Source organism: Cricetulus griseus, chromosome 8 (assembly GCF_003668045.3).
Source record: "Cricetulus griseus strain 17A/GY chromosome 8, alternate assembly CriGri-PICRH-1.0, whole genome shotgun sequence".
NCBI lineage: Eukaryota > Metazoa > Chordata > Mammalia > Rodentia > Cricetidae > Cricetulus > Cricetulus griseus.
In genome coordinates, this window is record NC_048601.1 from 13,793,044 (window position 1) to 13,820,140 (window position 27,097).

A 27,097-nucleotide genomic window follows, 5' to 3' on the forward strand; every position below is an offset into this window, starting at 1 on the left:
AGGATCCTCTTCCCAGACGGCTCTAGCTTGTATCAAGCTGACAAAAATAACGAGGACAGATAGCAGATGAAACAGTGGGTTTCAGGGTGACATTTTTACATATAGCATTTGCATATATTTGCACATATCGTACTTCGCTCATATTCCCTCCCTCCCTCCCATTCCTCCCCCCCTCTATAAGATGGACTTGTGTATGGGAATGCCTGCTAGCGATACTAGGAGTACAGATAATATTGTAAAGTACGTAGCGAGAAACGGGCACTCACAAAATCATAATAAAATCAACTAGGCTATGAATGACTGAATGAGCTGCTGTTTGGATAAGGAACGTGGAACTTGTGGTTAACACACAGTGTCAGGACTGGAGAGATGGATCAGCGGTTAAAAGCACACACTGCTTTACAGAGAATCTGAGTTCGGTTCCCAGCACCCACCTTTGGGACTTCCTGGGATGTCCTCCTGTGAGATTAGCAAGCCCAGCATTCCGGAGGCTGAAGGGGGAGGATCCTGAGGCCAGCCTAGACTGCATAGCAGGACCCTGTCACAAAATAACAAACACGGATCTCTTTTTAAAATCCTCTGAGCCAGGCAATGAGGTAGGAAGATGGTGACTAAAGAAAGTATACCCTGTTGGGAAGTGGTGGCTTTAGGGTTTTAGCACTTCTGAGGCAGAAGCAGGTGGGTCTCAGTGAGTTCAAGGCCAGCCTAGCCTACAGAGCTCTAGTTACAGGACAGCCAGAGTTACACAAAGCTTGTCGCAAAAAGAAAGAAAGAAAGAAAGAAAGAAAGAAGGAAGGAAGGAAGGAAGGAAGGAAGGAAGAAAGAAAGAAAGAAAGAAAGAAAGAAAGAAAGAAAGAAAGAAAGAAAGAAAGAAAGAAAAGAAAAGAAAGAAAGAAATCAAACTAAAAGTGTATGTGGAGTGGAATGAGGTGCTGCAGGCCTGGACCAGCGCCGCATCCAGGAGTCAGACCTCTTGTGTGGGTGGGGCCTGCAGAGATCCCGCCCCGGCCACGCCCCATACCGCCGCAGCTCCGCCCCAGTCCCCTGACTGCTCACTCCCAGCTCGCCCTGTGAACCCTGCTTCCCTGCTCGGCCGGCCAGAGTGACCGTGCAATCGTCCAGATCCCTCGGCGACACCATGTTGGGAATGATCAGAAACTCGCTGTTCGGCAGCGTAGAGACGTGGCCTTGGCAGGTTCTGAGTACCGGGGGCAAGGTAGGCCCGCATGGCTGCATAGAACCGGAGGACTGCGCAGCCGTCCCCACCCTGGCCCGGGTGGAGCCGGGGTTGCAGGGCTGTGGGTGGGACTGACTGTGACCAAGCTGCGTTCCTGGGGCAGGCGCTGGCCCTGGGAAGGAGGGGAGAATGCGGTCGGGCTCGGCTAGAGCAGGTCACGAGAAAGGATCCATCTGGGCGAGCGGGACACCGCCTGTTGAATGCCTTCGTCCACTTAAGCATTCTAAACCGCCTGAACTTTCTCCTCTCTTAGCACAGAGACCCACTCTGTCCCAGGCTGGCCTGGCACTAGCTGTGTAATCCAGACTGGCCCTGAATTCTGTGGCAATATTCCTGCCTCAGCCTCCCGGGTGTTAGGGTTACAGGCTTGAGTCGCCATGCCTGGCTACATTCTGAACAATTTTGTTTGCAAGAGACTTGGTTGCAGAGTGACTGACAGAACGAGCGCAGAACGACTGACCACCCCCCCCCCCAAAAAAAAAAACTAGCAAGCAAAAACAAAGCAAACAGCAACAAAATGCAAAATAGGAATAGAAACGGAGTGTGCTGCAGGCGTGTAGGTTTGGGCGTGCAGGCTCCTGCTAGGGAGCCACCAGGGACCCTTCAACCTGTCTTGGCTGTGCAATGCAGCGTGTGTGGGAGTCCACAGTCAGGAGCGTGCTCGGAGGCTCAGAGCTATGCGGTTGCTCATGGCTTATGGAATTGTTCGTGTTGGATGTGTAGAATGCGTGAGGAGACATAATCACTGTGTTCGACCTAATTTGCCTCAACACTGGAGTGGGCAACGCGTCTGCTTTCCTGAAAATTGGGAGTTGGACAGTGTTATAATCCTGCAGGTGGATATTGTTTTCCTAAGCTATATTTGATTATCGATTGGTTGGTTGATGCTGGGAATTAAACCAACATCATATACTGCTTCACCGCTGACCTATACCCTCAGTCTGACAAGTGTCTCTGTGCAATCAATCTTTATAATAGTTCTGGGTAAAGGCCTGTGTTACTTGGGGGCCAAGTTCTAGAACCTACTACAGTGAGCCTCACACATAAGCCCAGAACACCACTCTAGACTAGGCTCAGTCATCCAGATGCCCAGCAAGCCTTCAGTCCCTCTCTGAGAGTCTCCCCAGCTGTATATAGAACAAGCAGTTGAAGAGCTAGCTGATCACAGGGGAACACACATTCAAAGGTCTTCACCAGGCAGGCCGATAATGAAAATGAGTGGGACTGGCTGGTTAGATTATAGGGCCTGATGGCACTGAAACTTGTTGAAAATGCTTTACCACCAAGTGACTTCCCAGGACTGGAGTTGCCAAGTTAAGAAAAGCCAGACGCCCAAGTTTTCTGTGAGAAGTCCCCCAATTTAAAATTAATGATTTTAACAAATAGCACTCTTTTCTGTGCCAACTATGTGTGGGCCATGCACCTTGAAAATGAATAAAGAGTGGACAAAACCAAGCTGCATATGATGGCCCATGCCTACAACCCCAGAACTCAGGAGGCAGAAGCAGGAGGATTGCCACAAGTTTGAGGCCAGCCTGGGTTGCATCGTTGAGTTCCAAGCTGTAGCTGTATAGCAACAGAGTGAATCTACCAAGGAGTTCTGCCTTCACAGAGCTTTTGTTCTAGTGGCTAATGAGCAAATAAGAGATACACACTATGGGGTATGCAGAGGACCTGAGTTCAATTCCCAGCACCCACATCAGGCAGCTCACACCCAAGTGGTAGGTATCTGCCCAACGACTTGGTGTAGTTATCTCACTGAAACTTCAAAAGACTTTGTTAAGACTTGAACTAAGCCAGGCATGGCTATGCCTGTCTGCATTCCAGAACTCAGGAGTGAAGGCAGGAGGATAATAAATAAGTCACTTACACCTCAGCCACTCTAGCCCTGGAGTCTTCAACTGTAAGGAAAGACTAACACTGCCTTTGTGACATTTTATTAAATGTTCAAAGATACATGGAAGCTTTGTTTTTGACATACAGAATCAGGGTCTGGGTCAAAATCCCTTGTCTACACCTCTGGCAGGTGGAAAGTGCACTCCGGGGGCCCCTTGTGGTTTAGCCATCCACATGTTCAGGACTGATTCCAACCAGTCCTTATCAGGCTCTTCATTGCTCAGGGAGGGAGGGAGGGAGGAGGGGGCCCTCTGGTCTGGGTTGGGTGGGTCCTGAGAATACTTGGAGCAGGTCTGATAGGAATTACTGGTGTCCTTTGGTCCAGCCTGTACAAATATGTCAGGACCAACAACCTGGGTTTGAGTCCTGCCCCCCCCATCTTCCCACTGTGGCCTGGTACTTAACCTCTTGTTCCCCAATACCTCTAAAAATGAAGATTAAAGCACTAACCTCCCATGGGCTTGTTGGAGACATTGAATGAATTCATGTTAAGTGTTTCAAGTAGTATCAATACATAGAAAGTTCTCTTTTGGGTTAGTAATCCTTTTTTTTTTTTTTTTTTTTGGTTTCTCTGTGGCTTTGGAGGCTGTCCTGGAACTAGCTCTTATAGACCAGGCTGGTCTCGAACTCACAGAGATCGGCCTGCCTCTGCTTCCCGAGTGCTGGGATTAAAGGTGTGCTCCACCACCGCCTGGCTTGTGTTAGTAATCTTAACACTTCCTTCTCACCAGAGAGTAGGCTTCTAAAATCATCACAGGGACCAGAAAAAAAAAAAAAAAGACCTTTAGAGGACTGGAAGAGCCCAGAGCAAGAGGCAGTCTTGTATGGTCTTTGGAGTTTGCCCCTCACCCAGTTTGCACAGGTTGTTGAATATCGGTGTTTTGTGACCACGGGTGCAGATCCTCACCCAGTATCTGGTTGAGAGCCTCGCCAGTGGGAGGTGGAGAAGGAGGGTGTTATGTTCCATGGAACAAGCAAACACTCTGGGGTGGGATAATAAGAATTCAACGTTGACCTACAGACCATCCCCTGAAGCCCCAGACACACCTGCAAAAGCTGTAGTCAATTGCAGAGTCAGTTGAATTAATTTAGAGTAGTCAAAACCAGTAGGCCTTCGGTTCACCATCACGGGGCTCAAGGCTGTGAAAGCCAACTGTTCCAACAGTCCAAGGTTTCTGTTGGTATTGTCAGCCCTTCTCTCTTGCCACATCCTACTAGACAGTCTTTGTTCCAGCCACAGCCACTTACTCAACATTCTTCTTCATGGTCCTACTGTTCTTTAAAAACATTTTTAGAGATTTTATTTATTTTTATGTGTATAGGTGTTAGACTTGAATGTATGTCTGTGTTCCATGAGTGTGTGTGCTGCCTTCAGACTAGAATTACAGATCACTGTGGGCTGCTGTGTGGGTGCTGGAAACCAAACCTGGGTCCTCTGGAAGAGCAGCCATACTGTTAACCACTGAGCTGAGCTGAGCTGGGCCATCTCTCCATCCCTGAGGTACTGGTTTTTTGTTTTGTTTTGGTTTGGTTTGGTTTGGTTTTGGTTTTTCGAGACAGGGTTTCTCTGTGGCTTTGGAGGCTGTCTTGAAACTAGCTCTTGTAGACCAGGCTGGTCTCGAACTCACAGAGATCCACCTGCCTCTGCCTCCCGAGTGCTGGGATTAAAGGTGTGCATCACCACCACCTGGCTCCAAGGTTCAGTATCTCTAATCATCAGCATTTTGGTACATTTTAGAATAACTGTTTGTAGCCAGGAGAAGTAGTGTATTGCCTTTGTTAGAATCACTCCAGAGACTGAAGCAGAATTACAACACTTCAAGGTCAACTTGTGCTATACAGTGAATTACAGCCAAGGCAGCCTGGGCTATAGAGAGATACCCGGTCTCCTAAGAAGCAAAATAAACTAACTAACTAACTAACTAACTAACTACAACTAAACAAATTTCTGATGTCTTCTCACTATCTACTCGTAAGTCCTGTCTTAATAATGTCTAGTCTCAAGTCTGCAGCATCTGCCAGAGGTTTGCAACAGGGTTTATTCAAAGAAACAAACAGTGAACATCCCAGTGAAGATCTGGAAGTCCCCAAAACGTCACTGTGACCTACTGGAACAGGAAAGCACGCATACAGAGCCCCCAGACTCTCCTAAGTGGCCCTATGCTGTGATTTAACACTGGCTTGGTGCACTGTACCCCTTCAGATGACAGCCTGCTATCCTCTGGCTTCCCTTTTGCTAGACCCAGTCTTTCCTGATATCAGAAACTATGATGACTGGGAAGATGGTAGAGTCATCCATTGTTTGCCTTACAAACATGAAGACCTATGATGTAACCCCCTGAACCCATGTAAAGCACATGTTTATGGTCCCAGAACTAGGGAGACCAAAATATGAGGATCCCTGGAATTCACTGGAAGCCCTACCTATGCATACTTATTGACTTCCAGGCCAATAAGAAACCCTGTCTCAAAACAAAAACAACCAAGAGGCCTGAAGAGGTGGCTCAATGGTTGAAAGCAGTGGTTGTTCTTGCAGAAGACCTTGTTCAGTTCCCAGCACCTACATGATGGTTCACGGCATCCGTAACTCCAGTTTAAGGGGATCCGATGTCCTCTTTGGTTGTCTGGGTACCAGGGATGCATCTGATAGATATATAAACATTATTCATGCAGCCAAACTCTCATACACATACGTAAGTAATTTTGTGCTTTTTTTTTCCCAAGAGTTTCCCTGTGTAGCCCTAGCTGTCCTGGAATTCACTCTGTAGACAAGGCTGGCCTCAAACTCAAGAGATCTTCCTGCCTTTGCCTCCCAAGTGCTGGGATTAAAGACATTTGTCACCACCACCCAGAATAAATTTTTTAAAAGGCATTTGGATCCTGATAAATGGTATCTGAGATTGTCCTCTTATTTACACACACAGAGAGAGGGGAGGGAGAGAGAGAGAGACAGAGAATATGAATAAATCCAGGTCCTTTTGCAGGATGATTCAGTCCATAGCAAATATTCAGTACCTGCTGATTATTTTCATAGAAGGAGGAAAGAAAGCCCAAATAATCAGTTGTCTCTTTTTCCAGTAAGTTCTTGCTGTTAGCTTCCCCACTTGTTACAGAAGTTAAATGAATAAAATGGATTCTGAGACTTTCTTCAGAGTTCGTCACCAACATACAAATGTCTGACCCAAATAACACAAACACTGGCTCAAGAGAAGCAGAGTGCCGAGTGTGTCCCCACAGCCTTGGAGTCCTGAAGGAGCACCAGAGCAGGGGTTAGGAGCAGAATTCTATTTCTGGTTCCACCTTTTAGCAACTGGGTCTTCTTGGGCAATCCAGTCTGTCTGATTCTTCATTTCCTTCTGGGTAAAAATAGTTAGGAGAACTTCACAACCATTTGCAGTTCTGAACCTCTGAGATTCATAGTTGAGTTTCGAGAAATTAAAACATGACAAGTAGCAGAATTAGGGTGTGAGGGGGTTCACAAAGAGAGGAGTGCCATAGAGTGCTCTGCTGTGGTACTCCCACAGTTAGCTCTGGAAGGCTGTTTGCAAGTGTCAGTCTTACCAGGTGGGAGCTTTGTCATGGGTCCTTGGTGTTACCAGATGAGATGGCCCAGGGTCAAGGCTGTTTAGCTGCCCCTTGATTCTTAGTTGAATGAAGTTCCCCTGTCTTATAGGAAAGGGTTTTCTTTCTTTCTTTCTTTCTTTCTTTCTTTCTTTCTTCCTTCCTTCCTTCCTTCTTCTGTCCTTCCTTTTCTTTCCTTAATTCTCTGGCATTTGCATGCATGTATATAATTAGTCCCAGTTCTTTGCATTCCTGTTACCTTGTCTCATCCTCCAGTCCTCTTCCCCAAAGTGCCCTTCCTGCTTTCACCTCTCTCTCTCTCTCTCTCTCTCTCTCTCTCTCTCTCTCTCTCTCGTGCTCGTGTGTGCATACACGCGCACACACACCCCCAGCAGGGTTTAAATAGCATGGGTGGAACATGGCATCAGTGGCTACACCACGGAAGAAAATGATACCCCTTCCTCCAGCCACCATGAACTGTCAGGGCATGAGAAATATTTACTTTTGAGGCAGATCTCAGGCAGCCCAGGCTATCCTTGAACTCAAGTATCTGCTCCTCCTGCCCCTGTTTCCCCAGTGCTAAAATTGTAGGCAAGTACTACCACAGCTCTGGAAATGTGAGGCAAGCACTCTACCACTGAGTTACACCCTCAGCCTCTGAACGGGAGCTTGAACATGAATTCAACCCTCAGAGTTTGCGTTAAATTCTCCTGGCTCTGGGCGTGGTCAGCGGTATAAGTATCCAGAATCTCTCCCTACAGTGGTGTACGCCTTTAGTCCCAGCACTGGAAGGCAGAGGCATGTGGGTCTCTGTGAATTTGAGGCCAGCCTAGTCTACATAGTAAGTTCAAGACCAGCCAGGGCTACATAGTCCCCCCACCCTTGGCCAAAAAAAAAAAAAATATTAAGATAAAATGTCCCTGCCCTCTTTCTCATTACTCACTCACCTACCTTTAATTTATACTACTAAAACAATAGGAGTTTTGCATTAACAAATAGGAGTTTTGCATATGACATTAAAGTATCAAATATACTTGTTCAAGCTACAGAGGCTTCTCAGCCCCACAGTCCTTCCTAAATTCTCTCTTCCCCTCTTTGAGCTCTAGGAGTCAAAGTCTCCCTGGTTGAGAATCTTCATAGTAGAATGGTACAGGGAACCCTGTACCCTTTAGTCAAATAAACACCTAGTGATTTACATGATGTGAAATTGTGTGGTCTAGCTCTTGTCCACAAAGTCTTTATTTTTCAACTACAACAGTGTCCTATTGCCATACAGTAAAATCAAAAGAGGCAAACTTTAGTTTTAGTGCACTGAGATAAAATTCACTCAACCAAAATAGAAGGGAAAAAGACTAGAAAGAAAAAGTAGCCAGGCAATGGCGGCGCACGCCTTTAATCCCAGCACTCGGGAGGCAAAGGCAGGTGGATCTCTGTGAGTTCAAGACCAACTTGGACTACAAGAGCTAGTTCCAGGACAGCCTCCGAAGCCACAGAGAAACCCTGCCTCGAAAAACCAAAACCAAAACCAAAACCAAAACAACAACAAAAAAAGTCATGTCCGTCACTATGGGTGAAGTGTTGTTTCTGCAGAATGTTGGTTCAGCTTCATGTATATTCATAATAAAACCTGACGTCGAAATATTTTTCTTTTTGTGGATTGTAATTTTTTAAAAGTTTGAAGAACAAGCACAAATAAAGTTTGAGAAATGCTGATTTCCTGGATGTCCAGGAACACAAAATGGTATCGTAGAAGACATCACACGGCAAGGTGAAGAGGACAGGGTGCAGAAGGAGAGCCGCATGTTTGCCCTGAGTCTGAACACCAGGGAAAGGTTAATGGCCAGAGGGCAGGGGCTCCGAGCAAAGGACAGAAAGTGAGGAAAGGCTTTGTGTGGGAAGAGAGATTGCAACACCTTGAGGTGTGAGCTGGGGCGGCTGGGAATGCAGCTCTGTGGTAGGACTGTTAGAACAGCATTGAAAGCCCACACAGGAAAACTGTTGCCCTTCTAGTCCAAAGATCGGGACCTACCCCTGGAGCCATGCCACTGTCTCTTCCTTAAGAGCGCATGCAGTTGGGCAGGCTAGCCACCCAGGCCAGGGGCCAAGGGACCACCCTCCGGAAGACAGGTTTGCCATAAACCATGCTTAAGAGATTGGAGGAATACTTAACGCTTTAATAAAATAAAAACACACTTTTCCTTCCCAGAATTCCAGCCCTGAGTAGCATACAGAGCTGTAGTCAAGCCTGCCCACTCTTCTGGTTTACTAAGAAAAGCACAGTTTCCATCCAGGCAGTGGTGGCTCAAGCCTTTAACCCCAGCACTCTGGAGCCAGAGGGAGGATGTTTATGAATTCAAGGCCAGCCTGGTTTACACAGCAAGTTCCAGCATAGCCAGGATAACACAGAGAAACCCTGACTCAAAAAACAAACAAACAAAAAAAAAACAAAAAAAAAAAAAAAGGAAAAGAAAAGCACACCTTTCTCTTTACTTCTCTGTCTCTCCCCCCAAACATGTTTTCCCTTTGGTTCAACCGCGCTCCCCTCCCCACCATGTGAATGTGTAGTACTCTCGTTCTCATCAGACTTTCTTGTCAGGACCCCCAGCCCCCAAATAATGACATGGAAACTTATTATTAGTTAAGAAAGCTTGGCCTTTAGCTTAGGCTTGTTCCCAGCTAGCTCTGATAATTTAATTTAACCCGTTTCTATTACTTGATGTATAATTTAAGTTAACCGTTTCTATTACTCGATGTTCTGCCATGAGACCTTTACCTCTCTCCCATTCTGTGTGTCCGACTAACTCCGAATCTCACTGGCATCTCTCACGTGTCTAGCTAAATTAATCTCCAGTTCCTCTCTCTCACAGAAGTCCTGCCTGTTCTCTCCTGCTTAGCTATTGGCCATTCAGCTTTTTATTAAACCAACCAGGAGGTTCATTGGCAAAGATATATATTCACAATGTACAAAAGGATTAGCCCATAACACAGATGGCCTCTGTGTGTGCTTAAGTCAAACTGGTATGGCTCTTTCTTCATTTTCTGCTCTGTCTTCCTCCTTCAGACTGCTGCCAAGAGTCATAGCTCACCTGCCCTGGGGTTTTTCTCTTAAATGCCACTAATCAGGCTTCCTTCAAGTCTGTTTTTAAGTTCTTTTATAAATGAGTCTAAGAACCTCAAGAAGGGACCCCCACTTCTTCAGTAATGTGGCATCACTAATGGGGCATCACAAACTTGATGGTTACAACTTCTTGGGTCCCAGCTCCAGCTCCAAAAGAAATAAATACACAAATAGAGAGAAGAGGGGCAGTGGCTAGCTCAGTGTTAGAGCTTCACACACACACACACACACACACACACACACACACACACACACACGGCCCCAGGCTCCCTCTAGACACCAAAATAAACAAAACGGAGTTAGCAGGTGTTATTGAGTAGAAGTTGTTGAAGAACATAGGTGTTGCTTGTGATAAAACTGAGGGCCTCACCCACAATAAGCAAGCACTGTACTGCTGGGCTGTACCCCAGCCCCCTATCTTTTCCTGACTCACAGCTACACGGCTGTACTTGGGGTTGTCCGTTTTTGGAGGACTCTAGACATTGATGCTTTTTTTTTTTTTTTTTTTTTTTTGCTTGTTTTCTCCTTTCTGGGCTTTTCTTTACTTTTCCTGGCATTTCCTAAATATTGAATTTATTTAGTAGTGCGTGCGTGCGTGTGTGTGTGTGTGTGTGTGTGTGTGTGTGTGTGTGTATTTAAAGCTGGATTCTGCACAAACGAAAGCAAGATAGCTTGTTTTCACCCTCTTCTACCCTCCTTTTAGACCTCTTCTTCATCTGTAGTCCCCGTGCATGTCACGTGTGTATGCAGTTCTTATATAATTAAATTTAGATGCCACACGTGAGGAAATGTGATCTCTCTCTCTCTCTCTCTCTCTCTCTCTCTCTCTCTCTCTCTCTCTCTCAACATTGTGAGCTCCACTTCCATGCATTTCCCTGAAAATGTTGTTGATTCCCTATTCTTTACTGCTAAGTAAGACCGTTGTCTATACCACAGGCTCTGTGTCCGCTGCTCTGTTGGTGGGCACCTAGGCTGGCTCCCTGTCAGGGTTACTGTGAATACCGCGGTAACAGGCACCGGTGTGTGGATGTCTGTGGTGTGCTGACCTGGGTTCCATCAGGCGTATTCCCGGGAGGCGCATAGCTGGGTCGTGTGGTGTTTGAGGACCCTCCACACTGGTTTCCACAGTAGCTGAGCCACTTTGCCTTCCACCAGCAGGGTAAATGGTTCCTCTTCCCCTGCATCCTCATCCTTGCCAGCGTATGCTGTCATTTGTCATTTGCTTGCTGCTGCTGCTGCTGCTGCTACTGCCACCTCCTCAGCTTTCCCCGTGTTTATAGCTTCTTTGGTAGTCTTATTTGGTAAAAGGGAGCATTTGGGGGGGGGTGTTATTTTTTTGGTTTGATTTGTTTTAATTATTAGTTTGGCTTTTGAGACAGGATATCATGTAGCCTAGGCTGGCCTAGAACCCCTGATCCTTCTTCCTATACCTCCCAAGTGCTGGGGTTATGGGAGAAGCCCAGACTTCACTTCTTCTCTTGCTAAATCCCTTATCTCCATCTCCTACATTGTTATTTTCTTAACTTTCTGGTATGTTCCCAGCAACATTGTCTTCTAACCTTTCTAGGGATTTTTTTTTTCATATCAGCAGAATTTTTTTTTGTTTTTTGTTTTTTGTTTTTTGTTTTTTCGAGACAGGGTTTCTCTGTGTAGCTTTGGAGCCTATCCTGGCACTCGCTCTGGAGACCAGGCTGGCCTCGAACTCACAGACATCCGCCTGCCTCTGCCTCCCGAGTGCTGGGATTAAAGGCGTGCGCCACCAATACCCGGCAGTTAGCAGATTTTTAAGAGATTTATTTATTTATTTTTAATTATGTGTATGTGAGTTCAAGTAACTCCGGAGTCCAGAGGCATTGGATCCCCTGGACCTGTAATTAGAGAGAGGTGTGAGCTGCCCACATGGATGCTGGGATGGAAACTTGGGCACTCTGTAAGAGCAGCACACTCTCTTCACACTGAGACCCCTCTCCAGCACCCCATTTTCCTTTATTTCTTTCTCTTTTTTTAATCTGCAAAAGCTTTTGATCTTTTGGTGTTCCATTTTTGCAATGTTTCCAGTATTCCGAGGTCCAATAGCTTCTCTAGCTCCCTTAGAATATCAATCATAAAATAATCTTTTGTCTGTTGTTGGGGGGTAGTGGTTTTGCCTTGAGACAACATGTCATGTAGCCCAGGCTGGCCTTCATCTTGTTATGTAGCTGGATAACTTTGAATGCCTGTTTTGTCTCCTCCTCCCAGGTGCTACAGTCACAGGCATGCGCTATCCCTTCCTATAAGATTTTTAAATAGCTTCTGACATTCTACATTTATAAAAAAAAACCTCAGACTCAGCCAGGGAGAGGGCCCATGACTTTAATTCCAGCACTCGGGAAAGTGATGTATCTCTGAGTTTGAGGCCAGCCTGGTCTACACAGTGAGTTCCAGGACACTAGGGCTACGCAGACAAACCCTGTCTCTAAAAGAAACAAACAAACAAAACAAGACAACAACAACAATAATAAAAATCTCAGAATCTGTTTCTTATGGCACTTCGTATGCCGTCTGCCTGCACAGTCACCGCACCCACTCTGAGGAGTTTCTTGCTGCTTTGAGCTCCTTTGTTCCCACTCACCGTGTCTCCTGAATCTCCAGGAAGAAGTCTCCTATGAGGAAAGAGCCTGTGAAGGGGGGAAGTTTGCCACTGTGGAAGTGACAGACAAGCCTGTGGACGAGGCTCTCCGGGAAGCAATGCCCAAGATCATGAAGTATGTAGGCGGTACCAATGACAAAGGTGAGCACCCCAGAGGGACAGGGCTCTGTGTGAGCGCATGTTTTCCCAGGAAATACCAGGGAGTGGCTACAAATACCTGTACCTGCCCGTTCCAACGTCACATGCAGGAAATTCATGGCAGGAAGCCCCGCTATCAGACCGGCCTGATGTCAGCCCGGCCTGCCTCTCACTTTTCAGTGTTCTCTGTCACTCAATTCGTGGTTCTTTCCAAGTACAGAGAGCTAGGTGTGCACTCTTCTTTTTTTAACACTACAGTGTTTGTTGTGTCCTTGGATTGGGTAAGTGGGCAAAGCACTCCCATAGGAAGTTGAGCTCCATACAAGGCATGGTTTTCACCTGACTGGAAACTGCTAGCACCAGGTTGGAAACCTGTCAGCCCTCAGGCTGTTAGCTGTGAAGGCCGGTTGAGCTGTTAGTGCTGCAGCCCCAGACTCAGCTCTGATGGGTGAAGATCTGTGGACTCTTAAGCCAATCCTGGCTTTGGGACACAGCAGCCCTTGCTGGCTGCCCCTCCTCTAGCCCAGTTTCTAAAATGATTGGGCTGAAGTTTCATGTAAGGTACAGCATGGGAGTGTAAATTGTAATTTTACTTTATTTCTTTTTGGAGGGTAGGAGTATCGAGGCGGGGTTTTTACATAGCCCTGGCTGTCCTGGGACTTACTGTGTAGAGCAGGCTGGCCTCGAACTCGCAGAGATCCACTTGCCTCTGCCTGCCGAATGCTGAGAGGCCTGTGCCACCACACCTGCTGGTAAAATGTTGGACTCACAAGCAGCTTTCTGACTTCAGTGACCTGTGGAGTCCCTGCAAACTAGTTATGGGTTTTAAAAGAAAATGAAAATAGGGACACTGGGTTTGATTTTTTAGTATTTCTCATGTTGGTAGTTGGAAAGATGGTAAAAAAACTGTTTTTAACCATGGTAATATTTCCTTGGAGCAAAGTAAGCAGGCTTTGGAAAGTAAGTTGACCTGCTAGAGGTTAAGAAAATGTTTTTCCTTCTTAACTGTTAAAGTATCTATGTAGGTGAAAACATGTATCAACACAACACAATGGCTAATTTCCTCTCCCGTTCTAGCTCACACACTGTTGTGTCTCTTTAGAGCTTCGAAGTGCTAGGGGGTGGAACCCAGGGCCTTGGGTGTGCTAAGCCAATATTTTACCAATGAGCTATATCCTCAACACTTGGATTCTGAGTCAGGATCTTGCTGTATAACTCAGGCTGCCTGGAATTCCTCTCCAGTGCTGGGATTACAGGCGTGTGGCACACATCAGGCCCTTTGGGAGGCCTTTTAATATAAACAGAGTATTCCTACATTGCATAGTTTGTCTCTTTCACTTGTTTTGTAATTGTACTCTGTGGTTAAACAGTCTTTAAGCATGGTTCCTCATACCTGCATTGTATGGCATCATGTGTCCATAATTTACTCAGACTCCTGTTTTGACCAGCTGCAAACTATGCTGCAGGCAATGTCCTATCACCCATACTTTCCAGTATTTTGTGCTTTCTCTCGAATATGCAGATCCTGCTGTATCCATTCTTGTTATGTGTCACCAAATAGTTTTTGCTTGTTTGTTTCTTCAAGCACGGGTGCTGAGAGATGGCTCACTGTTCAAGATTAATTACTGCTCTTGCAGAGAACCCAAACTCAGTTCTCAGCCAAAGGAAAGGCGGGAGAGATGGCTCAGCCCCTGAGAGCACTGGCTGCTCTTACAGAGGAACAGTGCTCAGCTCGCAGCACCCACATGGTGGTTCCCACCCATCTGTAACTCCAGGTCCAAGGGATCTATCTACCACCCTCTTCTGGCCTCCACAGGTGCTTACACGAACGTGATACATGTAAGCTCAGAAGGCACACATACAAACATATAAAAATAAATAGTGCCATCATACTCTTATCTCCAAAATATAAAAGTAAGAGTTATTTATAAGCACAAGTCTAATTATATATTCTTAGTGTCTGAAATGTTTGTTGCTCATTAAAAAAAAAAAAATTGCCCTGGAAGAGAGATGAAATTCATGGCCTTCAGAGGCTCTGTCTAATGCCTGCTTCTCTCTGTGTTCTGATGTCTTCAGGAATTGGCATGGGGATGACAGTGCCAATTTCTTTTGCCGTGTTTCCCAATGAAGATGGCTCCCTACAGAAGAAACTGAAAGTCTGGTTCCGGATTCCGAACCAATTTCAAAGCAGCCCACCGGTTCCTGGTGATGAAAGTGTGAAGATCGAAGAGCGGGAGGGCATAACTGTCTATTCCACGTAAGGAGACACTTCTTAGCATTCACCTGCAGCCTTTTCAGTGAATGTTCATATTGGTTTTTCTCTGTTGCCTAATTCATTTCAACAAAGAAACCCTGAATCGTGACAATAACCCGCTTTAATTTCCTCAGGCCACAGCACACATGCATTTGCAGTTTATCTGGATAAATGCTTTGGCCTGTTGCAATATTGATAGGTAGGACTGGTCCCCCCATCCTAAGCTTAAGATGAATACCCGCCCACCTGCATTATCCATAGCAGGGTCTCAGGAAAATCACGGGATATGTAAGTCAATCGTAGCTTGGGCCCATGGATACTCAGGATATAATAGCTGGGGAACAAGATTCACACCCCACACTTCCTTTAAATGAAGAAGGGTAGGGGTGTTTGTCAGAGCTGAACAGCCAGGCCCTGCTTGTCCCTGGTCTGTGGCCCTTTAAGCAAAGAACACATCCACTCACTTGTCCTTCTGGTTGTGTTTCGAGGACTCCCTCACAGTCACATTTCTTCGCTGTAGTAAGTGGGGGGCGGGCAGACTGTTGCCTGCTTCTGTTTGTTTTACTTTCTTGGTGCCAGGAATGGAGCCCACAACTCCGTGCTTGCTAAGCTTGTACTGTACCACCCTGCTACTCACTCCGGAGCCTGGTGCATGGTCCCTAACCTGCCCTGTGAGTCAAGTCTCTTAAATGACAGATGACTCCCCGTTTGTCAAAATCGCACTGTATGATGGGTGCAGAAGACCAGAATCCTCTTCAGTAGTAGCCATAAGTTGGGGGTTGGGGTCTGCTCAAGACCAGCTTCATAAAAATCAACCATACAAGTGATTTGTGCTGCGCAGAGTTTCTGTCCACCACAAGCCCACCACCCGGTGCAAATGTGACCAGTAGGCTTCTCTGTTCCAGTTCTTCCTCTGAGGGTGGGACTTCCTTCCCCAGAGCGAGCTTAGACTCATTCCTTAGAGCAGGCTAGAGTGTGAGGACGCCTGCTGTGGGCGATCTACGGCCGGGTGAACAGAGCCCCCTAGAGGACAGAGGTGGAATGCAGCCGTGCTGCTGCCCATGGAACCTATTTTCTTTCTAGTCCTCCTCGTTCAGACTCGCTAGTCTCTGTGCAGAGACATAGAGAACTCTAAGCTGAGTCAGGACTAAGGTAGGTAACTGAGGGACCCAGGATGCAAAAATTTAAGGGAACACTTATTCCTACAGTCACCCAGGTCCAGGGTGAGCGCCAAAAGTAAGAGCTTCCTTAAATTTCAGCCCTAGATGTCTACTGGTCTCACTGACATATCCAGATCTGTCTTGCCCATTCTCCTCCCTGCAGTTTGAGAGATGGCCTGGCGCAAAGTGTGATTCTCAGTTCTGCTACATAATAGCAAGATCGTGCTTTAGAAGTCACTAAGCCTCTTTAAGGCTTAGTTTCTTTCCCCATGGGTTAAGCACTGCTGATATAACCAACATCCTGGGGTTACTGTGAAAAACTGCCTATTGGTACTCTCTAAACCTTATTTGTAAGTTATTTGATGCTGTGGCCTATTATTCTTTATCTACTAATTATCTGGAGATTGACACAATCCAATCAGTTCACCCCTCACCCCAGCCCCAGTGCACGCCTTTTATCCTATGGTCCAGCCCTGTCTCAGAAGCCACATCTCTTCTGAGTGACTGGTGACTCCACATTTGTTAAAATCCAACTGTGACAGGCACCTAACCATTACAGAGGAGGACAAGCATCTTCAGCTGTGGTAGCCATGGTTGCAGATGTGGCTAATCTCTAACCATGGGTCCACCCAGACTCAAAATGATGAGTCCGTACTGTATAGTTACTGCTCTGTTGCTGTGATAAAATCCCAGGGCTGGAAGTGACTTATGAAGGGAAGAGTTTATTTTGTCTGATGCTTCCAGGGGGAGAGACCATAAAGGTAAGTTTGCATGGCAGCAGGAGGCCGTAGCTAGAAGCTGAGAGGTCACAACCTCAACAGAAAACACAAAACAGAGAAGTGGATGGGACAAGGCTATATACTTAGAGCCCACATCCAGTGACATCTTTCCTCCAGCAAAGTTTCACAATTTCCCCAAACGGCACCACCAACTAGGGACCAAGTGTTCAAATACCTCAGCCTATCAGGGGAACATTTTGCACCCACACCACCACAGTATAATTGGTTTTGTCTCTAAATATTTTATGGGAATTTCTATTCTAAGCATGCTCTCCTGCTGAGCACAGCCCCAGCCACCTGAGAAAGATAGAGAGCGACAGATAGTGAAGGCATTTGCATCCGCCACTCACTGCGGATGGTCAACCCGGGGACAATTTTGTGTCCTATGATGACTCAGAAAACACCCTCAATTACTTTTTTGAGTAATTCCAGGCGTTGTATGATTTCATCCATTAAATATTTTAATGGGACTACTGAATTTTTCAAAAATGTATATAACCATTATACCATACTATTTCTAAATGTTAACAGTAATTTGTAAAATTCTAATAATATAAGCTAGTTATTTATCTAGGTGCCAAGCCCTGGCAGGGATTCCTGTGTCTCTAGGTACTGAGCCCTGCTGGGAGCTCCTGTGTCCCTAGGTACTGAGCCCTGCTGGGAGCTCCTGTGTCTCTAGGTACTGAGCCCTAGTGGGACTCTTGTCTGCTAAGCTCTGTTCCCTTGGAATTGTCTGCTAAGCCGTAGATGTTCCTGCTTATGTGCCTGTCCCTTTGGAACTTATTAAATGATGTCCTTTGTTAACATCTTCAGTTATCAGCTGCTATACCTGGACAAACGCAAGGGTGCCCTCTTCTCCTATCTGGTTTTACAAAGATAGAGTCATATGGAAAGAACAGGATATGTGATTGTCACCTTCTCTTCCTTAACTAGTTTCTAGAACGATTTTTTTTCCTTGATGTCTTCCAAAGGCAGACATCTTCCTCTCTCTGCTTTTTGTTTGTGTGTTTTGTTTTTACTATCCACAGAAACATACAGCTTTAAACATGCTGGATGCATTGCACTGCTTTGCACTTGTTCTTTGTTGGTTTTTTGTCGTGGGTATAAATGTAGGGATGGGTATACTGTGGGGAGAGTGTGAAGGTCAGAGGACAGCTTCGGGTGTTGATCCCTGGTGGTCTCTTTGTTTAGGACAGACTTTCTGCTCTTTTTCCACTACACACACCAGGCCAGCTGGCCTGCAAGCTTCCTGGGAGTCTCCTGTCTCCACTTCCTGTCCCCCCCACACTGATATTACAGGTGCTCTTGCTATGTGCATCTGTGGGGAGTACAGAGTCAAACCCAGGATCTCGTGTGAGCACTTTTTACCACTAAGCCATTTCCCTAGCCCCTCCCTCCCTTTTCGTGACAGAGTATAGGATCCCACATTGGCCTTGAACTCACTATGTAGCCAGGGATGACCTTGAACTTCTGCTCCCCATGACTCCACCCTCTGAATCCCAGATTACAGGTGTGCACCACCTGTAATATCAGGCTCCACCTTCTGAAGATTACAGGTATACACCAGCATATCAGGCTCTGAGGATTTTATTCTCGTTGACGCTCAAACTCATTTGGGGCCAGGAGGAACCACATTTTGGTTTCACGTGGGTCTCTTCATTCTTTTGACACACCTCTCATCAGCTTCGGCATCTTCCTTGCTCTCAAGCACATCTTAATATTTCTTGCTCTCAAGCTAGAGATAACCACCCTCTAAGGAACCTGGTTCCTTATGATGGAAAAGGGCATTTAGGTAAAAGGCAGATTAGGACCACAGAGATGGCTCAGAGAGTGTGAACATTAGCCCCACAGCCTGCTAGCCTAAGTTTAGTTCCCGGAACCCACATGGAAACACAGTGGCAGTGGCAATGCCTCTGTAACCTCAGCACCTCTGTGATGAGTGGGAGGTGAAGACAGGAGAACCATCTAGACGCTCATAGCTCTACACAGTAAAGCATCAAAATCAAGAAGCCGTCACCTCAACAAAGCGGAAGGAGAGAATCAGCTCCCCAAAGTTGTCCCCTGACCTCCACATGTGCAAATATGCGCACACATACACAGCACACCTGTGCACACAAATAAATAGATATTAAAGGGTTGACTCGGGGGCTGGAGAGGTAGATCGGTTGCTAATGTTGCTTGCCATGTAAACCCGAGGACTTGAGTTCGAATCCCCAGCACTTAGCCAGGTGCTGCAAAACACATTTTTAATTCCAGTGCTGAGGAGGCAGAGACCTCTGGTGCTCATTGGCCAGCCACTCTAGCAAAATCGGTGACCATGTTTAGTGAGAGACAATTCATAAAATAAGGTAGAGAGTAATAAGGAAAAGAGCCTGTGTTACCCGCTGGCCTTCACACGTGTGTGCATGCACACCAGCATATCCAAACGTGAGCACACATACAAAGTGAATCCTCAGAAGGGAGGGAGGCAAGGAGGGAAGGACGAAGTGAGCCAGGTCTATGGATTTCTGTGAAATCTAAAAACATAAAGGTGGCGTGTTATCTATAACCCCATCACTTGGGAGGATTACGAGTTTGAGGCTAGCCCAGGGTACACAGTGAAACCTTGCCTCAAACAAACCAAAACAAAATCTAAAAGTACCAAATATTGCATGGATTTATCCTTGCTCCATGAATGAATGTTTGTATAACTGAACATAGAATTTTAACTTATCATGAGATTATTCCTAGGTTGGCCACATGGTGTCGCTACAAATCAAATGTGCCGGAAGCAAGGTTGACAAGACAAAGAGCAGGACTTTCTAACCCAGAAGCACTATTTCAAATAATGCAGGGAGGATGGTTGATGGCTAAATTCTTTTTCTACAGCCGTATAAGGGTGTCCACAGAAAGATTACATATTAATTAGCAGGACTTTTTAGAAAAATGCCTTAGGAAAAAAAGTAACACTATCTGAATACTTTTTTTTTTTTTTTTAAAGTCTTTGTGTGAGACAGGGTCTTACCATGTAGCCCTGGCTAGCCTGGAACTCACTATGTAGCCTGGAATTCATAAGAGATTAAAAGTATGCACCAGTATAACTAACTCTCTCTCTCTCTCTCTCTCTCTCTCTCTCTCTCTCTCTCTCTCTCTTGCCACACACACACACACACACACACACACACACACACACACACACTTGTTTGGAGTAGAGGTGTGCATGCAGGGTCAGAATTCAGCCTTCAGGAAATGGTGCTCTTTCCACCACGTGGGTTCTGGGGATTGAACTCAGGTCACTGGGCTTAGCAGCAAGCACCATTACCAACTGTACCATCTCACAAGCGCTATCCCAATAGTTTTAGGAATAGAATTATCCTCACACTAGCACCTGAGGTGACCTTCCAGACTATTGTCCCTGCTTTGTCCACCAAGGTGAAAGCTCAGCCCCCACAACTGGACTCTCAGCAAAGACTGACAGCAGAAGAAACTGGTGACATTAGTGAGACTGTCACCATCTTAATGGTGTCACCATCTTAATATTTGCAGAATGAAGTGTTGGTGCCAGGGGTACTGGCTCATGCTAGTCACACAACACTTAGGAGGCAGAGGTAGGAGGTCCACCATGAATTTGAGGCCACCTGGGCTACATAGTTAAGTTTACTGCGCCATCCTGGGCTACAGAGTGAGACACTGTATCCAAAAAGAGAAAAGGAAAGAATAGAAGTTGGAAGGGCAAGCGGTGTGGCTCAGTGATAGAGAGCTTACCCAGAATGAGCATGGCCCTTGGTTTGCTTCGCAGCTCTGCAAACAATAAGGAAGAGAGAGGGAGCTGGGAACCAGGAGTTTGTAGTCAGGTGACCAACATTACAGTCCCAGTTCACTCAACACTCATGACCACAGAACTGATAGCATATGGTTCATACGGTTTCCATGTCTGTTTGACAGACGTAAAGAATGCCTAGCCTGTTGTAATGATGAGATAGGATCATATATGTAAATGCCCACACATCACCAGTTATATTGTGTTCCCATCTAATCTCTGTCTGACCGAACAGTGAAAGCTGATGGCCAGCACGCTTCACTTCAGAGCTGAGGTTCTCAACCTTCTTACAGCTTTCACACTCCGGCCTGGGCTTTGTGCTCAAGGATGTGCCTGCCACCCACTTGTTCAGTCTGCTTGAATGAAATGCCCCCTTCCCTGTGAACTGAGATAGAAAGTTACTCTTCTGTACTCTTCATGCCTGCTACATAGCTGCTGCATAGCTGCTGGTTAGTTTTTGTCAACTTGGCACAATCTAGAGTCTCCTGGTGTCTTAGTTAGGGTTACTATTGCTGCAATGAAATACCACGGCTGAAAACAAGTTGGGGGAGAGAAGGGTTTGGTTTGTTTTTGATTTGGGTTTTTTGTTTGTTTGTTTGGTTGGTTGGTGTTTTCTTTTGGTTTGGGTTTTTTTTGGGGGGGGGTGGTTTTTCGAGACAGGGATTCTCTGTGTAGCTTTGCAGCCTTTCCTGGCACTCAATCTATAGACCAGGCTGGCCTTGAACTCACAGAGATCTGCCTGCCTCTGCCTCCCAAGTGCTGGGATTAAAGGTGTGCGCCACCACCCGGCTGTGGGAAGGGTTTGTTTGGATTCTGCTTCCCCCTTGTAGTCCATCACTGAAGGAAGTCAGGACAGAAATTCACGCAGGGCAGGAACCTGGAGGCAGGAGCTGATGCAGAGGCCATGGAGGAGTGTTGCTCTTCACGGCTTCTACAGCCTGCTTTCTTATAGAACCCAGAACCACTTATATAGCCCAGGGGTGGCCCCATCCACAATGGACTGGACCCTCCCCTATCAATCATCCATTAAGAAGAGGCCCTACAGGCTTGCTCTTCTCTGATGACCATTGCTTGGGTCAAGCTGACATGAAACTAGCAAACACACCACCTGGGAAGAGGGAACCTCAATTGAGACATTACCTCCATTAGATTGGGCTGTAGGGAGGTCTCCAGCAATTTTCTTGATCAATGATTGATATGGGAGGGCACAGCCCACTGTGGGAGGTGCCAGCCCTAGGCTGTTGGTGCTTGGTGCTATAAGAAAGCAGGCTGTGTAAGCCATGGGTGGCAAGTCAGTAGGCAGGATTCTCTATGGCCTCTGGTTCAGTTCCTGCCTCCAGGTTCCCATCCTCCCTGGGTGATGGACCGTGATGCTGACAGACTGTCATGCTGACAGACTGTCATGCTGACAGACTGTCATGTGGAAGTGGAAGCCTTTTCTCACCCTTTTCTCACCAAGTTGCTCTTGGTCAGTGTCTTGTCACAGTGACAGAGGGAGAAAGAAAAAGGAGGACAACAGCTAGCTCTCTGCAAACTGGTGTTGACCTCTTAAAGGTTTAGATATTAGATGGTCAGTTTCAGAGTCATTCCATTTTTCCTTCCTCACTGCCTGTTAGCATCAAGGCACCCTGAAAGATAACATGGGGTGCATATCAACCCCTTGACCGACAGAAAGCCTGCCTCTTAGCCACCTCCTTACTTCCCTAGTCTTTTTAGTTAGTCCCTTATTTCTGGAAGTGTGTGTGTGTGTGTGTGTGTGTGTGTGTGTGTGTGTGTGTGTGTCTATGTGTGTCTGTGTGTGTGTCATCTGTGTGTCTCTGTGTATCTCTGTGTGTCTGTGTCTTTTGCTTCCATGGTAACCGCAGTCTCTATTCTGACGTTGGCTGAGAAAAATACAGTGCCCTGGAGGACAACTTCTTTGAAAACAAGGAGTTAGAAACGTATTAAGAGGCTTACAAAAACAATTGAAGCACTGTATTTCCTTTTGGGAGCTGGGAGACTTTACGAGCATTCCTTAGAGCACACTCAAGCATGTTTATGAACTCAGAGAGCTGTGGACACTGAGTTGTCATCCTGCAGGCAAAGGCGAAGCTGAGACTGGCAGAGATGAGGTACTTGTTGGTGGTGACAGGCTGAGTCAGCCCATGCTGGGCCTCCTCCGTGAGAGGGGCTGTGGTCCTGGGAGGACCTGGCTATCTGGCTTGTTTGTGTCTTTCTGTGATGGGGCCATAGTGAATTGGTCAAATGAGAAGAGAGCACATGCCCGTGTTTCTAGGACCCTCCCTGTTTGTTTTCTAGTCGTTTCCATGGTGAAGCAAGAGGGAACTTTTACTTTTATTGCAAGCATCATGTTTTGCCCAGGAATAAATGTGAAGAAGCGGGGGTTTCCAGGAGTGAACTTATTAAATTCCTGAATGACAGCATTCCCTTTGTCACTCTCAACTGGGTCTCCTACTCCCAAGAGTCCTTTGGCAGGTCCTATCCCTATAGACACCACTGAACTTTTCAGCTCTCCATGCAGCATTGGTACCTGGAATCACTCACTCCTCCCCGTGACTGTAGCCAAGACCACCTGAGTCGAGACACCTGTGCTTCTGCTACCAAACCCAGGGCTTTCCCAGTGAGCATCTCTGAGTCCTGGTCTTTGCTGTGTCTACGATTTTCACAGTGTGTAATAGCTTCCTTGCTGCTGTCACAAAATACCGGACAAAAGCAACTTACGGGAGGAAAGTTTTCATTGGCTCAGTTTGAGAGGCAACACAGCCAGCCCATCACAACAGAGAAGGCTGGAGTCAGGGGTGTGAGGCGTATGGTCACAGTGCTTGCATGCAGTCATTGAGCCGAGAGAGGTGGGCGCCTTGGATGCTCAGCTCGCTTTCTCTTTTCTTCCCTTTTGATTCAGTCTGTGAGGTCACACTGCCCTTGCTCATTTCCTCCTCAGTTAGACATCTCTAGAAACATTCTGACACACACACACCCTAAGGGGTGTCCCCTGGTTGATTCAAATTCAGTCAAGTTAACAAAAGTTAGCTGTCGCATGGTGACAGACATTCAGATACTCATGACAGACAGACATTCAGATACTAAGCTAGGAAGTGCTACGTGAGGGCTTTTGAGGTGGTTCCGATGGTAAAGGTGTTGACTGTCAAAGCTGATGAGTTTAATCCCGGGGATCCACACTGTGAAAAGAAAGAAGCAACCTGGACAAGTTGTTCTCAGCCCCCACACACCGTGGCACCATGCGAAGCACATGCGCGCGCGCACGCGCACACACACACACACAAACACACACACACACACACACACACACACACACACACACACAGTAAATAAATAGATAGATAAAGTATATGAGAAGATGACATGGGGACATATCCAGATACTGTACCTTTTGCATAAGTGACTTGAGTAGCTGCAGATTTTAGTATTTTTGCATGGACCTAGAATACCTCATAGACAGCAAGGGACAACTGTCACAGTGGTACCTAACTACTGGCACTTCCCCTAGGCAGTCTGAAGTCTTTTCTCCCTTAATTTCTCCAGTTGACTCTCAAGATTGGCGCTATCATCATCCTTACTTAACAAAGGACTCAAACATTCAAGATACTAAAGAACTTGACCTTGACTGGGAGCTGTAAAGTGGCAGGGCCGACTGGGGCGTGCACCCTAGGACTGGAGCGTGCACGCAGCTATTTTGCAATTAAGAACAATACTTCTGGACCCTTCAAAGGCAACCCTTTGGTTTTGATTTTTGTTTTTACGATTTTATTTTACATTTAATTAAGCATGGCTGTGTGTAGTTTTGTGACTTTGGGCATAGGATCTCCTAGAGCTGGAGTTACAGGAAGCTGTGAGTTGCTATGCGGGTGCTGGGAACTTAACTCAGGTCCTCTCAAGATCAAAAGGTGCTCTTAACCTCTACGTCACCTTGCCAGACCACCCAAAATTGGTAGTTGGGAGGGCATGAATTCATCTGTTTTCACAGAGCAGTTTCATATCAAGGCATAAGTAGAGGCTGTGGGAAGCCTACCACACAATGTTCCCATTGCTAGATCCTCTTTTATTTTTTTCACACAGGCAATTCCCAAACACAGACATTACAAAACTCCAGTGTCTCACGGGCCTTTATTGCTAGAAAAGCCCTTGAATCTTATCTTCTGTCTGCTAATCCAATTTCTTCCCCAGTGAGGCTCAGTGAAGCAGATCTCAGCTGTCTTCATCTGCTTTCTGCCCTTCCGTCAGCTTGCGTGAACCACGTTGCATTCAATTGAAATTGGTTTCATCTCCAATGTTCTTTGGCTGTTGTTTGGACATTAGGATGAGCAAACCCTCACAGATGAAGTCCTGGGTGACCCTGTAATCACCAGGCTGAATGCTTGCTTGCTGAGCGTGACTAACCGCTCATAAAAGAGCCAAGCATGATTCAAAGAACTCCACCAAAAATAAAGTATTATTTGGCCTCGTCTTGGCCTGGTTCGAAGTCAGATTTTTGAGTCACAAAGCCCATTAGCAATGCGGGTGTATCTGACTCTAATAAAGAGGTTAGTGTAGCCCAGATGTAGAGTGGTATATTTAGAGCTGGCTGCAGGATGTTTTGCTGTGGAGGCGATGACACAAGGAAGGGTCTAACCTGGAAAGGGACATCTTCTCTAGTCCCCATTTCTGTCACCCAGTCTGTGAGGAGTCCTTACTTCCTAGGAAAAGAAGGTTTCCCTAGCTTTGCAAAGACGAGGGTGGTCAGAAGAGGCTTCTTCGTGGGGAAAGCATGTGCAGCTTGCTTGCGTGGGGTCCCTGTCAAGACATCCTTGGGTCCCAGCTTTGGTCAGCTCTGATCTAATGAAGCCACCATGTGTCCCTGTTAGGATGTGCTCAGTTGTGACAGCTGTCTGCTTAGAAGACATACAGCTGCTACCCCCACCATGACAAGGCCACCATGGCTCTCCCTTCCTGCTGGTGACAGACAGGCTGAGGCAGCAGAGGGAGCCAGAGAAAAGGGTGACAGGCCCTGGGACAGTCAGCCTCCCATAAGGAGCGCTCGTATTTAGCTGCACCTGGTTCTTCGAGTTACGGTTTTTTAGTTGCCATGTTGCATGCAACACTCATAAGTGGAAGAACAGCAATCTTTGCTTGTTTACAGAGGAGATGAATGGGACCCCACGCCCACTCACCCACCCCACCCCTGTCTCACCTCTGTGGCATGCTTATCCTACCCATGGTCTTGCCTTCTCCCTAAAAGACTTGCCTTCCCTGCAAGATCATGTCCTTTCTTACCAGCTCTTGCTCTTCTATGTTCAGGCAATTCAGTGGTTATGCCAAGGAAGCAGACTACATCGCTCACGCCACCCAGCTACGTACTGCCCTGGAGGGCACAACAGCCACCTACCAGGGTGACCTCTACTACTGTACCGGCTATGACCCTCCCATGAAGCCCTATGGACGTCGCAATGAGGTCTGGCTCGTGAAGACATGAGTCATTCACTGAACTGAGAACGCCCTGGAAGTGTGCCACTGTGTCCCCTGTCTTGGGGTCAGGAGGGAGCAGTGCTTCTCCAGTTCCAACTTTCCTTCAAAACCCCTCACTGCCGGCTTTCTAAAACGAGCCGAGATTGGCAGCGTCATTCTTGTTGAGTTTTAAAATTCTGTGGCAGATCAGGAAATTCCCAGCAGGATTCTCTCTGCCATCTGGGTCACTGGAAACTGATTTTTAAAAATGATCTAGTTTGTATTTTTGTTAGTGAGGGAACATGTGATTTATGCATGAGCTTTTCATCTGTAATTCTTCTAAGAACTTTGTCTAGGGAGAAACCAAAAATACAAATCTTTGACATAAGCAGCAGAGACAATTCTAATTATTTCCTGGGTTCTATAGTCCCTTAAAAAAATATTTATTTGTGTGTGTGCGCGAGTGCGTGCTTGTGTGTGTGTGTGTGTGTGTGTGTGTGTGTGCGCGTGCGCGTGCTGGTGTCCTCAGATCCCGTAAGAAGGCCCAATGGAGCTGGCGTTACCGGAGACTGGGAGCCACCAGACTTGACTGCTGGGAACTGAACTCCAGTCCTCTGGAAGAGCAACAAGCACCACTGAGCCACCTCTCCAGTCACAAGGTCCACAGTCTTAACAGAGCACTGTTGATGGCGTCCACTGTATTTAGGGATCTGCAGAGCATCCTCCGGGGGTCCCAGAGAAAGAGGCAATCTCTGAGTGGATGTTTACCAGGGCTTCCAGGCAGCACATCTGTGAACAATAGCTGAGGATCGGGTTTGCAGCTGTGGTCCTCAGGGGTTTGCAGAAGTTTACAAAAGCAGATGGGAAGAAAATCACACTCCCACACACAACCAGCCCTGGGGGCAGGAAATTTCACCAGGAGGATTTATTCAGTGCGATGAGATGAGCTCAGAAAAGGCTCTAGTCCAGTTTCCTTAACTGAACAAGACAGGAATGAAAGATGAGTAGTTTGGCCTGTGGAGAGGGAGGGAGAGGGAGGAGGCTATGGGCGGGAAGTGGGGAAAGCAGCTGAGCTGGAGCAGGC

General features: G+C 46.6%; 1 protein-coding gene across 1 annotated transcript; it reads left to right on the plus strand.

Annotated features, from left to right (window-relative positions):
- The first annotated feature begins 1,030 nt into the window (after positions 1-1,030).
- Hebp1 (heme binding protein 1) lies at positions 1,031-26,405 on the plus strand. Its single transcript, XM_027429895.2, has 4 exons — positions 1,031-1,216; positions 12,444-12,582; positions 14,656-14,836; positions 25,867-26,405. Exons 1-4 carry the CDS (start codon positions 1,139-1,141, stop codon positions 26,039-26,041), a joined length of 573 nt encoding a protein of 190 aa, XP_027285696.1. The 5' UTR covers positions 1,031-1,138; the 3' UTR covers positions 26,042-26,405.
- Positions 26,406-27,097: the final 692 nt, after the last annotated feature.